Source organism: Dermochelys coriacea, chromosome 18, assembly GCF_009764565.3.
Source record: "Dermochelys coriacea isolate rDerCor1 chromosome 18, rDerCor1.pri.v4, whole genome shotgun sequence".
NCBI classification, from domain to species: domain Eukaryota; kingdom Metazoa; phylum Chordata; order Testudines; family Dermochelyidae; genus Dermochelys; species Dermochelys coriacea.
Window position 1 is genome coordinate 16,971,933 of NC_050085.1, and position 17,494 is coordinate 16,989,426.

At 45.5% G+C, this 17,494-nt stretch overlaps 1 protein-coding gene across 12 annotated transcripts in view; it reads left to right on the top strand.

Moving 5' to 3' along the window:
- Window positions 1-17,494, top strand: part of MIB2 (MIB E3 ubiquitin protein ligase 2) — a 101,447-nt gene that overhangs the window by 61,210 nt on the left and 22,743 nt on the right. For 9 of the 12 annotated variants that reach the window (XM_038376578.2, XM_043499857.1, XM_043499854.1 and 6 more), the window contains 5 exons: window positions 115-221; window positions 9,273-9,467; window positions 10,754-10,896; window positions 13,064-13,171; window positions 16,394-16,498. In XM_038376578.2, the coding sequence (XP_038232506.1) occupies window positions 115-221; window positions 9,273-9,467; window positions 10,754-10,896; window positions 13,064-13,171; window positions 16,394-16,498 (658 nt within the window). The remainder of the gene's footprint in view (window positions 1-114; window positions 222-9,272; window positions 9,468-10,753; window positions 10,897-13,063; window positions 13,172-16,393; window positions 16,499-17,494) is intronic. The other 3 variants (XM_043499861.1, XM_043499860.1, XM_043499862.1) reach the window with 1 other exon arrangement.

Here is a 17,494-nt window from a genome sequence, read left to right on the forward strand (position 1 = left end):
CCTCACTGTGTGGTTGTACAGAACCCAGAGCATTGGGGCCCGAGTCTTAACTGAGTCCTACCCCAATGCCAATAATAATAAATGGGTCTATCTTCTCTGGCTTTTGTCTTTCAGAGTCACAGTGAGTCCACGACAGAACTTGCCTCGTATCACGTTAAAAGGCACTTTCCAGGGGGCCAAAGTTGTCCGTGGCCCAGACTGGGAGTGGGGTAATCAGGATGGTAAGGATTGTAGTTCCACTCTCCCTCCCCTCCCCTCCCCTACACACAACCCTCCTCCTTACAAAAATCTATAAAAACAGTAGACCGCAAGCTGAGAACTCCAAATGCACACTACAGCAGGGAACGTGCTGGAGCTATTCAGATGCTACTGATTTTCTTTATTAATAGCTCTAATTTAGTATGTGTTTGCTTGTATTTATTCATTTCTGTGGCAGCTCTCTCCTATCTGAGGTTTGGTCTACACTACAAACTTAGGTCAACATAAGCCACGTTAAGTCGATCTAATAATGTATGTGTCTACACTGCCAAGTCCCTTTCACCCACCTAAGTGGGCCTGTAAAGTTGACTTCTGTACTCCACCTCTGTGAGAGGCATAGCACTTGATTTGACACCCACAAGTCGACGAGGGGATAGTGTAGACGCGGCGTTGTGTAATTCAAATGAATTGGCCTCCAGGAGGTGTTCCACAGTGCTCCGCTGTGACCGCTCTGGAGAGCACTTTCAACTGTGCTGCATGTCAGCCAGGTACACAGGAAACAGCTGCTCCCCGTTAAAGTCCCCGGAACTTTTGAATTTTCATTTCCTGTTTGATCAGTGTGGAGACTGGAGAGCTCATCAGCATAGCTGATCTTGAAGACTCAAGGCCGCAAACGCTCTCCAGCATGGAGTATACAGGAGGTGCTGGATCTTACTGCTGTGTGGGGAGAAGAGTCTGTGCAGGCAGAGCTCTGATCCAGCAGAAGAAATGCTGACATCTATGCACGATTGCACAGGGCATGTCGGAGAAGGGCTACACCAAGCACATGCAGCAGTGCCGCATGAAAATAAACGAGCTTCAGCAAGCATACCGGAAGACAAGGGAGGCGAACAGTCTTTCTGGTTCTGCCCCACAGATATGCTACTTTTATGAGGAATTGCTTGCGATTCTGTGCTGCGACCCCACTGTTACCCTAAAACGCTCCGTGGATACCTCCCAGGAGCCCCGGTAGACCTCTAGAAACACCGAGGAGGACATTGTTGAGGAGGAAGAGGCGAATGTGAGGCAGGCAAGTGGAGGATTCATTACCCCCAATAGCCAAGAACTGCTGTTTTTAACCCTGGAGCCCATCCCTTCACAGGACGAGTTGGTGGCGAAGCACGATGCTGGAGAAGGCACCTCTGGTGAGTGCACATTTCCAATCAAACTGTAGGGGTTACATGCTGCTACTTATGTTTAATCTGAACAAAAAAGTAGGTGTAGTGGGCATTGGTGGCCACTCCAGCTACGCAGAGGGTGCTCTCCGAAAAATACTGTTTATGTGCACAGGGATGGCCTGGGAATCCTCCATGGAGATCTCTAGGAAGCTTTCCTGGAGGTACTCTGCAATCCTTTGCAGAAGGTTTCTGGGAGGGGCTGCCTTATTTTGTCCTCCACGGTAGGACACTTTCCTGCGCCACTCCAGTATTAACTCTGCTGGCATCATTGCAGCACACAGCATTTGCAGTATAAGGACCAGGTCTGTATCCAGTCGCTTGCAGCATCAGCTCCCTTGCTACCTCTGGAGAGTGATATCGCACAGGGTCACCTAGGGGAAACGGGAAGTTTTCAATGCTACCCTTAAACTGCAAACAATTCAACAAGTAATCCGCCTCCTGTTAGGTGAAATCTGGGTGTCAAAACCAGTTTTCCCCAAACGTGGGATAGTTGTGGTTGGAAGGGATCACCATGTATTGTAAGCAGCATTTGAAAAAAAAAGGGGGGCAGCTTCCTATTTGTCTCCCTTTCCCCCAACCTGTTGCTGCTTTTGTAACAAAAAACAAAAAACCTAACTATTTGGGGGTGGGGGGGGCTTTACACTGGTGCCTGTCCTCAAGCACCATCCAGGTTGCTAGGGGAAAGGGGGCTTTTCTCAAGTTCCCACCTGTGCTCCCAAGGGTATCTTCACAACAGCAGCAGCACAAGGCCTCTCGCCCATGCCTCGTGGCCGTACTCACCACGGCTGGAGCAGCAAACTGACTCTTGCAATAGCCAGCGGTTGTGATTACGTTGTGGCTTGCAGTGAAGTGTGTTAAGGTATTCAGATGCTACTGGTTTTTCTTTATTAATAGCTGTAATTTAGGACGTGTTTGCTTGTATTTGTTTTTTATTATTTTAAAAAAAAAATTTGACCTTGCACCAGAAACCATGTATGCACGGTCAATGCTACCCTTGTTCTTTGCATTCCTTGCAGCTGAAACCTTGTCCATCGGCACATCCTCCTCACCGGGACAGAGACTTTCCCAGATTAGAAGGCAGAAAAAGAAGACTTGGAGGACATGTTCAATGAGTTAATGCATGTCTTCGAGAGTGACAAGACAGAGCTTAGAGCATGGAGGATTACGTGGTCTGAGAACCTGGACGTGGACAGGGAGAACAGGAGAGCATGCAGGGAACAAAAACATGCCACGCAGGAAGAGATGCTGCAGATTATGAAGAAGCAATCAGACATGTTGAGGCATCTGAGGTTCAAGAAAGGCAGCTGGATGCTATAGTCCCTCTGCAGCCCGTGCTGAATCTGCTGCCATCATCGCCAAGTTCTACATCCTCCTTCCCCAAACGTCCTATGAGGTGGGGGAGGAGAGAATTTCGGTATCCCTTGCACTCAACACCAGGGGAGAGTACAAGGACTAGAAGTCACCCATTCTTGCACCTTTGATTTTTGTTGCAGTTCATCTGTAAGCAAGTTTCCTTGTTTCTCCCCCTAAGGGGCATCAGCCCTTTTGTCCCATTGCTTATTTTATCTTACAAACACAGACGGCAAAGAAAAGTGAGCATAATAAAACCTTTAACATATTAAGAAGAAAAGCCTCTTTATTCATTCAACACGTGCTGGTTGGTGGGGTTGGAGTTTACAGGGGAGAAAATGCAATGGAGGGGACATGTTGGTAAGGAACAACATAGATAAGTGTCACATTGCTCTGGCTCATTGCTCAAACTAGTTTTCAAAGCCTCACGGAGACAGAGCCCCTCGATTTGCTCTTCTTATTGCCTTGGTGTCTGGCTGATCAAAATTGGCTGCCAGGCAATCTGCCTCAACCCTCTACCCCGGCAGAAACTTTTCTCCCTTTTTATTTCACAGATATTATGAAGCACACAGAAGGTAGCAAGAACAATTGGGATATTGCTTTCACTGAGGTCTAATCTAGTAAGCCAACAATGCCAGCGACCTTTTAAACAACCAAAGGCACATTCCACCACCATTCTGCACTTGGTCAGCCTATGGTTGAACTGGTCCTTAGTGCTGTCCAGGCTGCTCGTGTACAGGTTCATGAGCCATGGGAGCAAGGGTAGGCTGGGTCTCCCAGGATCACGATTGATCTTTCAACATCACCAATGGTTATTTTGAAGTCTGGAAAGAAAGTCCCTGCTTGCAGCTTTCTGAACAGACCTGTGTTGCTAAAGATGCTCACATCATGCCCCTTTCCTGATCATCCCACGTTGATGTTGGTGAAACAGCCCCTGTGATCCACCAGCACTTGCAACACCATTGAGAAGTACCTCTTTCAGTTTATGTACTCTTTTTGGCAAGGTGGTCTGGTGCCAAGATAGGGCTATGCGTTCTATCGCCCCACCACAGGCAGGGAACTCCATTGCGGCAAAACCATCCACTGTGTCCTACATGTTGCCCAGAGTCACTATCCTTCTTAGCAGAAGTTTGTTAATAACCCTGCAAACTTGGATCACAACAGATCTCACGGTAGGCTTACCCACTCTCAATTGATGCCCCACTGACTGGTAGTTATCACCACTCACTTCTCTATTGTCAGAGCAGCTCTCATTTTAGAATTGCCATGCTTCAGGGCTGGGGAAAGTTCTTGGCACAGTTCCTGGAAAGTGGCTTTAAACATTAGCAAGTTCTGCAGCCGCTGCTCATCATCTCATAGCTGCATAACAATGCAGTCTCACCAGTCAATGCTTGTTTCCCGGGCCAGAAACGGTGCTCAACCGTCTCAAGATGTGTGACCGTCGCCAGCGACTGTGAATTGTTCCACTCTGTCTTCCAGCAAGGGTGTTTGCGTGGCATCACTTTGTTCTGTGCAGTGGCTCCTGTATCGGCTGTGTAAATACTGCAGGATAAGGTGTGATAACCTTTGTGGCCCCTTCTATCTCTATGGTTCTATGAATTTATACTCTTAATCCGCTGAGAGGTAGGGAGATAATACTGTGCCCATTTTACAGAAGAGGAACGTTGTGGTACCCTGGCATAGTTATATCAAGCTGCAAATTTACGCAACACTTCACAGACTGTAAAGAGACGCTCTGCCCCAAGGAGTTTATTGTCTCAGTGGAAGTTACCATTTCTCCCTGACAATAGTCAGGTTCTCTGTTAACAACGGTCAGTAGTGAATAGCCTCTGCCGCCCTATCAAATTGTACCTGCAGAGTTGAAAACGGGAGAGTGAGGCAAGAGAACACATCTGTGCCGGTCTCTGGTCCTGCCCTAAGTATAATTATCATCTTATGGGCCTGCTCTGAAGTCCGATGTCAGTGGGGTTTCATCGGCATATGATGTGCAGTAGTTGAAGGATCTTTCCTGCACGTCCATGTTCCAAAGCCCTGTATGTGACCGAGTATTTGCAGCTTGTTTTCCCCGACATGAATTAGCTATAAAACTTCCTGGATGAGAAACTTTTTTTTGGTGGGAACCAGATCTGGGCCAGATTCTCAGCTGGTGTAACTCAGCATCACCCCATATGACTTAAATGTAGTTGCATACATTTATATCAGCTGAGCTTCTGGCCTTCGGGTTTTAGTTTCCTAGAACCACAACAATTATATATTTTGCTGTTCAGGGCAGGTTAAAAGTGTAAATAAAGGTAATAAATCCTGTAAACACTGTTAGCTGGGCTCACTAATCTCACAGCCCCATGTGTCTTATTAGGGCATTAGCAGCCAAGTGTGAAATTTTCTACTGTAACAATCTCACTTTTAATTTTGCTTTGTGGCTTCCATCCTGCCCCTTGCTGCCTGAAGACCTCTAAAGGAAATTAGCATTGACTGCCACAGAATTTGCTGATAAACCAAATGCCCCTCTCATGCTGGACTGAGCACCTCCAACCTGGTCTGGGGTCTGGCAGCTGTGTTGGCTCTTCGGCCCTTTTATTGATGGTATTTCTTTCTACCTTGATCTGAGCCTAAATGCCCCTGAAATGAAATGTGGATAACTCCCTACTTTATAGTGGAGGATCTGAAAACAGATGGAATAGGGGAAGGAAGGATGGTGACTTTTATCTAGATCCCTGCTGACATGAAGAAATGCTGAATGCTGTTTGTCACTTGTAGCTGCATTCACATTGCTCAGGGTCCAGGGCACCTGCTGGGTTTTGTGTGTCTGTAAGTGCCAAGCACACCTGTGGTGCTGTATTCATGAACAACAAACAGTACGATTGGGGAACCCTCACCCCACCCCAGCATGTTGACCCCACGGCGGGGGGGAGGTTATTTACCTTTACCAGCCTTTCGCTCTCCTGTTGATGGTTGTCTTGGTCCAACTGTGGAACTTGCATATTTTTGCTCCCAGTCTCCCTGCCTTCACCTCTCCCACAACTATTTTAACAAGGCTTCATGCCCCACCATCCTCTTGGGCCCATGTCTCTTCCCCTCTGAGCACAATAGAAGTTATGTGGGGAGGGTGAGTCTCTCTTGCTGTTCTTGTTCGCTCAGTAACGAGCTCTAAGCCACCCCAATGATGAAGCAAATGCTCCTGTTTCACTTGCCCAGCGAACAGCTGGCTTTTTATGTAAATCTTTAAAGCAGGAAGGATCCCACTGCCTGGGCAGAATTCTCCTTCACTCTCCCTTGGAGAGATTTAGTCTTCCCCTCCTCCTTTTCCTCTGTCCTTGCTCCTCAGAGAGTCGAATCCAGCATGCCCAGAAAGGAGAGAGCATTCATGCAGATCTCCTGGAAGGTGAACACACTTAGCATGGACTCCACACCTCCATGCTCGTCAATAGTTGTCTGCCACTGCCACCTGTGATCTGCTGCTGCTGCTGATCTAGAGTGGTCACCTTATTGACATTTGTTGTATTGCTGTAAGGCTAAGAGATTCCGAGTGAGCTCAAGGACTTGTTCTTGTTCTTGTACCAAGGAGCCTAGCCTAACTAGGCCAGGCAGACTGGGAGGGGAAGGAAAGTATTGCCTTCCCTATTGTACGGAGCAGGAGCTGAGGCACAGATACACGAGGGGACTTGCCCAAGCTCACACCGGAGTCTGTGGCAGAGCTGGGCATTAACCCCCCGAATTTTAATCAAGTGCTGCGTCCACTTGTTCAGTGAGGCCTTTTATCCTCAGCATACCACCAGTGTATTTAATTGCCTCTCCTGTGCATCCCTGGCAGCCCAGAATGCCATCTCCATCTGCTGGGTTAGTGCAAACTGCTTGCTCTGCAAGGCGCTGGCCCTGCTCAGCGGAGGGGAATGTGGATTGGATGCCTTGTCCCTTCTGGGCTGACCTTCTGTACTGACTGGAAAAGACTAGCTGCCTTCTAGCTAGGGGCCTTCTCCTAATCTTAAAGGCTCTCTCAGATTTAACTGTGAAGGTTGGATCCTGCAGACACAGTTGGCAACCGTTTATGAATTGCAACTACTGAATATGGACTGCCTGGCTGGTTACTCAGCTCACTGCTTAGGAACTGTTGTAAGTGTGAATCACATGCTGAGCTGTTTGTGTCTGCTATTCCTGGGGGAAGATTTTTCAGAGACAAGGTGGGGGAGTTGGGCACTCCATTCCCATTGTAAGTTGGCAGGAACTGGGAATCAAATTCTTATTTCTGTCTTGAAAATCTCCCTCTTAATCAGTGATGAAGCGGACTGGGAACATCTCCTGGGCCAACTGGTCCTCTTTCACATTGCACAGTTGGCTCTTGTTATGGGTATGTCATAAAGGCAGAAGGCAGCACCGCTCATCTGAGGATTTCCAAGAGCCTCACAAACAATCATAGCCTCAGAATCGACACTGTGCGTTAGGAAAGTGTTACTGCGCCCATTTTAGAACGTGGTAAACTGAGGCAGGAGATTTGCTCCAGGTCATACAATGAGGCAGTGGAAGATCTGAGAACAGAACCCATGAGTCGTCTCCCTATCCCTTGATAGCCCACACTGCCTCTTGATGAAATGCATCCGATGAAGTGAGCTGTAGCTCACGAAAGCTTATGCTCTAATAAATTTGTTAGTCTCTAAGGTGCCACAAGTACTCCTTTTCTTTTTGCGAATACAGACTAACACGGCTGCTACTCTGAAACCTGCTTCTTGAGAGAGAATGTTTCCTGTAAGCAGAGCCTTCTCCTAATCTGGGGAAGCTTGTTCATACCTTTCAGTCTTCATACCTATAGGGAAGAGGACTGTGAAACAAAGCTTGTCATTGTTTGCTTATCTCACGAATGATAGAGAGCAAGGGAACTGGGTAGGAGTTGAGAGAACTGCCATGTTTCTACCTGGCCACAGTGTGTCGCCTTCACACCATGTATTGTCTGTCTAGACAGTATTTCTACGGGTCAGGGGAAGTGGCTTTTTAAAGGATCCTTTTGTAGAGTGTGGCTTTTGCCCATCCATGCTTGCGAGTGGAAGGGTTGTCCAGCATTCATAGAGCCTTGTGTAATGATTCTCTGAGCCAGCAGAGACTGGGGTCTGTAATAGCTTAAAAAGAAAAGGAGTACTTGTGGCACCTTAGAGACTAACAAATTTATTTGAGCATAAGCTTTCGTGAGCTACAGCTCACTTCATCGGATGCATTCAGTGGCTCACGAAAGCTTATGCTCAAATAAATTTGTTAGTCTCTAAGGTGCCACAAGTACTCCTTTTCTTTTTGCGAATACAGACTAACATGACTGCTACTCTGAAACCTGTAATAGCTCAGTTTCCCCAGTTAAAAATAACTGCACTCATATAGTGCCCTTTGCAGCATGAAATGAGATTGCAAAGCTCAAGATGGAAAAACATAAAGGGGCCAGAATAATTGCAAAGTCTCTTGATTTTTCCCTCTTCCTCTCCCACGAAAGAAGGGATAGATGGCTGGGGGGCTCTGTGCTGTATGCAACCAGCATGCTGCCTGCTAGCAAAGCGCACGTTTGCATTGGTTTTGTGGAGTCAGCCTGTGGGCTCCCAGAAAGGGTCCTGCAGAAATCCTACCCAAACCCTCACATGCAGAAATTTCACTGCCACAATCTCTCCCTCCTTCCCCATGCCCAGCTGGTGGCTTTGTGCCCACTGTTCTCTGGTATTATTTTATTGGAGAGCTGACAAATGCATTTGTTTGCTTTGGCCTCTCTCTCTCTCTCATATACATATTTTATGTATTTAAACTTAAAATTCTACAGAAAACATACTTCTTATTTTTTTAAAGATGAGGATAAAAACCAAAACCCTAGTCATTTGGAATCATTTAAAAACATCCCCTGGTGCACTTTTTGCATAATTTAGAGTTCTTGACCCCCATGTCCAGGCTAAATTCTAGACTAGCTAATTACATTCTGCTAACATAAATCCCCCTACAGATTTGGAACTAAATACAAAACTCACTCTTTAGATGAGCTTTCATGTAATAACCATCTCAGTCTCATCACTTTATATAAATTTAAAAAAGAACCCAATACTAACTTCCAGTCCATTCTTGCTAGGCTAGAACATGGTGATGGAGATTTAAATGGTATTTCATCGTCTCTTCCTGACCTAAACTACTGAATAGGGAGAGATGTGATCTGAATATGGGACTGGGAGTTAGAAACGTCTAATTATTGCTGTGAAATTGACACCCTTTGTAGCCTTGAGCGGACCATAGAAGCTCTTTTTTGCCTGTTCCCTTATCCATAAAATAGAGATAATATTAGCTATTGCCCTTCACAGGGAATCAGTTAATTAACATCTCTGGAGGACCATAGACATGCTAAGCATTATTAGTCAGTGTTGCTCTGGTGTTACAAAGCTGTCTGTCATCCCATTGTCAGGCAATGAACACCTCAGTGGCAGGCCAATGTCTGTGTAGTAAGGCTCTGTGGGAGTGTAAGTTAGTTGGTTCTTATTTCTCTTTTTAAATCAGGTGGTGAAGGTAAAACCGGGAGAGTGGTGGATATTCGTGGCTGGGATGTGGAGACTGGCCGCAGCGTGGCCAGCGTCACATGGTCTGATGGCACCACAAACGTTTACAGAGTCGGGCACAAGGGAAAGGTGGACCTGAAATGCATTGTGGAAGCATCTGGCAGCTTTTACTACAAAGAGCATCTCCCGAGACTAGGTATGTGGCATGCTGACTTTAGAATACGGGACTGTCGTAACACTTGGTCATTGTCAAACATGCCTGAGCATCTCTCACTAAAGTCCATCCTGATTTGGCAGAGAAGATTGAATAGTAGATGCATAAAGTTTCCATGTAATACATGCCATTTAAACAATAATGGGAGTCGAAAAACAGGTGTGTCAGGTAGCCTGGTCCTCCAGTGATATGAGAGAAGTTGGCTTTGGACATTTGGTTTGGATACCAAGTCCCATTGGTAGGAAAAGTACATAGAGACCAGTTAGTTGCTTTTGTAAATTTAGGAAACTCTTTGGGGAGTGTCCATTACTTGAGCAGAGAGTTCAGCCCAGTGGGCGTTTTGCTAATCCAAGGCTTCTCGTCCTTTCAAGCTGTAACGAGGCAGCCAGTGCTCCTGTGTTTGGAGAGTCTGAGCTGCATAGTCCTGCTGGACTGGCATGCCACGGGGACTGTGGTTTGAGGGAGGTTTTGAGAATCCAGCACCCGAATACCTCCCCTAACTGGGAAGATAGGAATGTAGCCATGGTAACTGGTGATGTCTAGTTCAACACCATGCCTCAGCCTATCTCAGCTTCTAAGGCTCTAGGGAAATGAATGAGGGAAATCAGCACAGAATCTGTTCTGAAGCCTCAAGGTTTTCCCTTAAGGCCCACTAAGGTATATTTAAACCAGGTGTTCAGGGCCCAGTCCTGCTCCTCTTGAAGTCAATGGAAGGATTGCCACTGGCTTTGCTGGGGGTAGGATCAGGCCCACACAGGCTGTGGTCCAAGCATCAGGAAATGGAAGGGTTGGGCAATAAGTACATCTGGACAGAGAACACGAGTGAGACCCTCCATAAAGCAAGATCTGCACTTGCCTGTGGAGGGAGGTAGTCTTCAGCAATGAGCAGGTATCTGCCAAAGAGTAGGTGGGGGAGATGTTAATTGGTGGAAGCAGATGTAGGAGTTTGGTGTCACCAGGGGGGCAGCTTTCAAATAGATTCCTTTCCATAAGGGACCAAAATGCCTTTGCAAGAGATGCCCCTTTCTTGACTTCTAGTATTATCCAGTTAGGGCCAAATCTGGCTCACAAAAGTGATCCCATAGACTGCTGTCCCACAGTGTGCGTGTCCACACCTGCCTGAGAAAAGCGAGCAGGATTTTTGGCCTTAATGCTGTCCCATCTCCCATTTGGGGAATCGTTCATTGGTATGTTAGAAAGGAGCAACAAATACAGATGCTTTACTCTGTGTGTGTGTGTGTGGGGGGGGGTGTCTTTCTTCCATCCAGGAAAGCCTGCTGAACTGCAGAGGAAAGAGAGCACAGAGAGGCACCCCTTCCAGCATGGGGACAAAGTGAAATGCCTGCTGGACATTGACATCTTACGAGAGATGCAAGAGGGGCATGGTGGCTGGAACCCTAAAATGGCTGAGGTACAGTTATTTCTGCTCACTGCTGCCCTTAGAAAAATTACTGATTGCTTTGGCTAAGAAATTACCAGAAACTGCGTGTGTATAACCTATTACCTTCTGTTCTAAATACATAGTATAGTGCACTCGTATTCTTTAGTGCCAGAATGCTGGAGTCAGATTATTATTTCTAGGTTCATATAAATCTGTACTGCAAGATATTTGCCATACCTAGTCTTGCAGATTCTAAGAGCTTGATCCAAAGCCTGGAAGTCCATGCAAAAACTCCTGTTGATTTTCAGTGAGCATTGGGTCAGGTCCTTGAGGGTTGGACTCCATTCCCTTTTCGGCTCTGCTGTAATGTGCATTAGTGCTAATGGCAGTTACATGCAGTCCCCTACGTGAAGAAGTATCCCTATATGTGGCTAAGATTTCCCTGTCCATATGTTCCTGCTGGCGCTTAGCTGGTTCTTTAAATCTTTGTTTTAAAGCAGCAACCCATCTGCTGTCATCTGTTGTGTTCTAAAGAAGTTCAGACAGTAGATCCAAGGCTGTCGATGAAAAGTAAATGTAAACAAGGCCTGTTAGTGGAACAATTAGAGTAATTCAAGGGACCATTTCGCCATAGTGAAAGGAACAAAAAAGCTGCAGAAAATAGCAAATGCTGTGGAAAATGTTGTTGTCATTGCAGGAGAATGGGGCAGTTATTTAAAAAAAAAAAAAAAAAAAAGACTGATCTTGCAAACCCTTAACTGTTGTTAGTAATTCGTTTCTTACCTGAGCAGACTGAAAATGACTGGGATTAACTGTGTAAAAACTATTCACATGAATCATGAGTTTACTGGATTGGATCACGGGCCAAAATTTTAAAACCTGCATGCATCAAAGCTACGCACCTGAATTAAACTGTCATGTTCTTCAAAGGTGCAGAGTACCTGTATTTCCCCTTGACTTTAATGGACTCTGGAGCTGGTGAGCACTGCTGAAAAAGTTCTGGGGGACTCATAATCTGGGACCAACACGGTTACAACACTGCAGACGTTAAAGTCAATGACTTTTTTTTTTTTTTTTTTTTTTTTTGCTGAGTTCAGTGAAGGTTGGATAGAGCCGTTCAGAGTCTAAATGTGGGTTTGGGAGCCCAATATAAAAGGTGTCCTGATTCGCAAGTCACAGCTGAAAGGTCATTCAGCTATAAGCTTTAATATTCAACTCTAAGGCCCTGACACAAATCATAGAATCGTAGGACTGGGAGGGACCTCGAGAGGTCATCTGGTCCAATCCCCTGCATTCATGGCAGGACTAAGTATTATCTAAACCATCCCTGATGTCTGTCCAACCTGCTCTTAAAAAACTCCAATGATGGACATTTTAATGATGAATGCTAAATTAATTGATTGATTTTAATGGAGAGGTCTATCTTTTCCCTGCCCCCACAAATCTATTCACTTGGGATTTCATACTTTGCTGAGGTTGCCAAAAATAGGTAGTCATCCTTCAGTAAATTTATCATCAGACCACAGAGAAGATAATGCAGGTCTCTGAGCAGTGTCACTGTCCCATTGGACATTTGCTGTGAGGCCATAACACCTTTTGGGTGACATCTACTGCATAAATGAAAAGCACTTGGAGTCCTGATGGCAGGGACACTGCATCCAGGCACCTATTACAAAACAGACTAAAAATGAGTCTGTAGGGGAGGGGCAAGAATCAGCATGAAATAGGCTGCATGTGTACACACTCACAATGCTAATATCTGCTCAGCCTGAGTCAGTGAGACACATTCAATGGAAGCCTGGTGAGAACAGATGCAATTCCATTCCAGTTTGAGTCTGAAACAATATTTTGTGTTTTTTGCTTTTTAAAAAAAAAAGTACGTAAATAAAAGTCACAACCTTGAAATCAGAAGTCCGGGTGAACAATTTTTTCTAATGAACACCATCAGATGGCAACTCAAATATGCCTCTGCATCAGCCAGTGCTATGCAGCTCAACAAGATCTGTTGTTTAGCAAACAGTATCTTAGTTTGTACAGCACCTGCACGTTAGAGTCCTGGTCCATGACTAGAGCTCCTGTGTGCTATGGTAATACAAATAATGATTAATAATAGGCTAACCAGTGAGCGACAGATCCTTGGCTGGTGAAAATTATCCTAACTCATCAATATTTCTCTCTCCTCTTTCCATATTTAAAGTTCATTGGCCAGACAGGCACTGTGCACAGAATCACTGACAGAGGGGATGTCAGAGTTCAATTCAACAGTGAAACCCGCTGGACTTTCCACCCAGGCGCTCTGACTAAAGTAAGTGCTGATGTGGGAAACTGAGCAGAACAACAGCTGTGCGCAGAATGACAATGACTGTGGTCCCCCAGGATGTGACATAATTAGTCTTAGACAAGTGCCAGAGAAAAAGCTGCTAGACTAGAGAGAGTGGGGACAGGCTTAATTTCTTTCCAGCCATCAAGGCTAAGAAAATCCTTGATTTCTAGCTCTATAAGCTCTTGAGAGAGTCTGCTAGGAAGAGGTTGGAGTTCAAAAGGAGGGAAAACTGGTAATCGGAAGGATGTGATTTGTAATGCCCATCTCCTACAGAAGGATGCTAACATGGATGAGGGAGACATAGGTACTGTAGGGTTGTTTTTCTCTCCTTTGCAGTGCGACTCTTCGAACCACTTGCACAGATTTCTCCAACAAAAAGGTTGTGGGTAAAAGGCAAAAATAATGTGGAGTTTGTATTTACCTAAATAATTTTGCACTCTGTCAATAACTAAGCTGAAAAGTTGTTGACAGACAAAATCTCGTAACAGCTAGGGCCTGCTCCTGTTCCTCTAAGAGCTAATGGGAGCCAAACTTCTTTTGATGTCAGTAGTCCATGATCAGGCCTTTAATGGATTAATAATTGGAGTGCTACATGGAAATGAAATGCTCCCCCTGTCACATCTGGCAAGCACCTTCTCTTTGCTCCTTCAGGTTTGTCCTTAAAGCTGATCTGCAAAAAATGGGTGGGGAATTGGATCTGAGCATGGTGGGGTGTATTGTGTGTATTGTTTGTTTAAAAAGGCCTAGAAGGGTTTTGGTCTGGTTTTGTTCTTGCTTGTGTCAGCATTAGAATTTCAAGCCTTGTTTGCCCTTGGATGACTCTGGCAACTGGACAATTAGTGAAATAATGTGGAAGAGTGAAAGCTGAGCAAAAGGGGGGGGAAAGGGAATTTTTAGTTAGAATATTTTAAGCCCTGGGTGGGGGATGCAGTTGTTGGTTTGCAGTTAGTTAATATTTAACTCAAGTGCCCAGTTAACGTTTTAGAGAGAGGATGTCTCTCCTCCTGGCCCTTTTAGTTTATGGTTTATTGTGAATACACTTTCTCTGAGACAACCAACAGCATCAGGGAAGACCAGAGGTGACATGCCTGATACTTGTTAGATTAAAAAAAATCAAGCAGGAAATAAATTAGCCCAATTTTTAAGAAATCCTTTGTAGCTCACCTTTTAAATCCTACCTCTTCCCATGATCGATCCATCCATCCATTTTCTCATCAGAAATTTCCCCCTCCCCTGTTAATCTCTGCCGTGCGTGTGCGTGTGTTGTTTGGGCCAGTGGCTGATGGATTTAATCCTGTTGGATAACTTCCTACTCTTTGAGTGGCCCTATTGACTCCAATGGGGCTGTTGATCGAGGAAGGGCCTACCCAGTGCTTGTCAGGGGTCTGCTCGTTAGGCTGTCAGTTTTGGGACCAGCAGATATTCTTTATCAACATATGTAAAATGTAGACATATGGGACTATCTGTGTTTATTAGTGATTTCTAATAATGAGATCGGAGGCCCCGATTCAGGAAGGTGGTAATTTACATGCTGAAATGCTTTCCTGAATCAAGGTCTGAGTGAGCAGTGCAAAAATATTCCCTGCCGATGTTAGTTCTCGATTTAAAACTGACTTGCTTCCGCTGCACTGAGGCCCCTTTCTGCATCGCTTTCTCTGAGCCTCTTTGTGTTTTACTGGAATAGATGTCTGCCAGAAGCGAGTTCGAGTCACGTGCTGGAGAACTCTCACTAATCACGTTTTATATTTGCATGCGTGCTTGCGCTCACGCTGCTCCTATAATCAGGGAACAAGAGCAACACCATGTAGTTTATCTGATCACTTGCACCTAGTCAGTGACTGTCCGGTATGAAAAGCTTGCGTGTCCCCTGGTTTCCAGGGAAAGTACCCCCTTGTCCCCTTCCTGGGCCATACCATTGTCTACACTGCTGTTATGGCATGCCTGGCCTCTCCTTGTCCAGAATTGTATCCCTGGTGTGAATGAGTCATAACACAGCAGCTTTACTCATGGGAAAGGGGAGGTGGCCCCTCTAAATTGCATCTCCGTTCCCAGGGGTGCTGCCTGGGGGCAGTTATTTAACTCTGTGTTCATCCCACACAGCACTCTGCTTGTCAGGACTCCGAGGGCCCTTTGTGGGCCTGAGAAGTGGGGAGGTGGCTGTAAGGAGACAACTCCCAGTGATTATGGTTAGGGAAACTACTGGGGTTTTTCTTTTTAATTAAAATGAACCCCCTGCCAGACACACACAGCCCAGGAGAAGCTGATGAGGCTCACCCTCCAAGGCAGGACCTGTATGAACAGTGCAGCCACACTGCGGCTCCTGCTTCCTTAAACCTGTCTGAATGCCACACAGACATGTTAACCTCTTGCTCATCTTCGGCAATTCCTTCTGGTTATCTCCTTCAGCTGCTTCTCTCTTCCCCACACATCCGCCGTGCCCCTGTGTCTTGTCTAGATGGCTGATCTTTGGCGCTTCCAGCAATAACACCTAGCCTTTAGCAAGCATCTGTTATCCTCAGAGCACCTGGCAAACTGGAACTAATCTTTTCTTTCCTCTTGCTCTCTTGGCTTTGCATGCTTTCTTGCCACATTCTTTGGTCACTTCTGGCTTTCCTTCCCATCTCTGCTTGAGCTCTCTGACAGATACAAGTCTTTTTTTGTCCCACTCCTCCTGTCTTGGGGCCCTGCTTTATGAAGTTGAGTTTGCCAGTCTTCCCTAAAGTGATCTGGGTTTTGGTACATGGATGGGTTTAAACATACTTGGTTATGTGGGTGACGGGCATAGAAGGGCAAAATGGTCCCTCTCCATAGAGCAGAAGCATCTGGCAAAGGAAGGAAATGGATGATCTCTGACTTACCATATCTGGTGGAAATAGCAAACAAAGTTAACGCCAGTAACAGAGTTAACTATATTATTGAACCCTGAGTGCTGCATCTGGCATGGAAAGGGAGCAGACCTGGGGAAATCCCTGTGCAATCCCAGCTGATACTCATACGCATAAAATCATGTGTGAGTGGCTGCAAAAGAAAACCATTTGCCCTGCTTAATCCTGCACATGGCTTTTTTTTAAATAACATGACTGATGATTTTGCAAAGGTTAGTGCTTTATGGAATTGTTTTGTTATGGGTTATCTTTCTTTTTTTTTTCCTTGTTTTTTGTTTGTTTCATCCCATAAAAGCATATGCCTTTCTTTTTCTTTTAGCTCAACACCTTTTGGGTTGATGATGTTGTCCGTGTGATAGATGATATGGAAACAGTGAAGCGATTCCAAGCTGGTCATGGGGAGTGGACAGATGAAATGGCACCTGTGAGTGTGCTCCAGTTCCAAGACAGTCCAGTAACTTGCAATTTCTAATCCATTTAAAAAAAAAAAAGTTAGCGGCTGGATATGCTAGCCCCCTTGCTCTTTAGCACCCCCGATTGGTCAGTGCATGGAGACATGTGGGCATGCTAATGGCTTTGAGAAAGAAGGTTGCTTAATGTGTCTGGTCCTCAGCAATGCGGCCTCGCAGCAGCGTTCAGAAAATTATTATTTTCTGAATAAGGGCAAAGGGGCGGAGTGGGGGACGGGGGACACCTGCCAAAGGAGCTGGCTACCCATGAGTTTAAAATGAAATTCTGCTGAAATCTTAAGCCAACAAATTTAACGTCTCCCTCTATTTCTTCTCTAATTCTCAAGGGTGAGGGACAAACCATTGCCAATGGAAAACTCTCCTCTGATCAGACTCGTGGGGCGAAAGAGCAGACTACAAGGTGCTCTATAAGCAGCAAAATGCACAGCAGAGACCGCCAGCTTTGTCTGCCTCTTAGGGTTCTGTAAACCATGCTTTGTTGTTTCACTGGCTTCCTCTCCAGACGTTTGTATTGTATCCCTAGGCGACCCTCTTCCCCTAGTATGTGAAAAGACATCCGTTTTGTATACAACCAAATAAGAAGCTGTTGAGAACACTTGTTTCAGAGTAGCAGCCGTGTTAGTCTGTATTCTCAAAAAGAAAAGGAGTACTTGTGGCACCTTAGAGACTAACAAATTTATTAGAGCATAAGCTTTCGTGAGCTACAGCTCACTTCATCGGATGCATCCGATGAAGTGAGCTGTAGCTCACGAAAGCTTATGCTCTAATAAATTTGTTAGTCTCTAAGGTGCCACAAGTACTCCTTTTCTTTTTGAGAACACTTGTGTATTCTTGAAGTGGGAGTTGTCTTCTGTAGTGTCTCAGTGAATGCTTCTCTTCACATGCTAGGAATGCTGGCTAGGAATCCACCCTTAGAAGCGTTACCTTGGTTCTGAAAAGCAGGAAATACG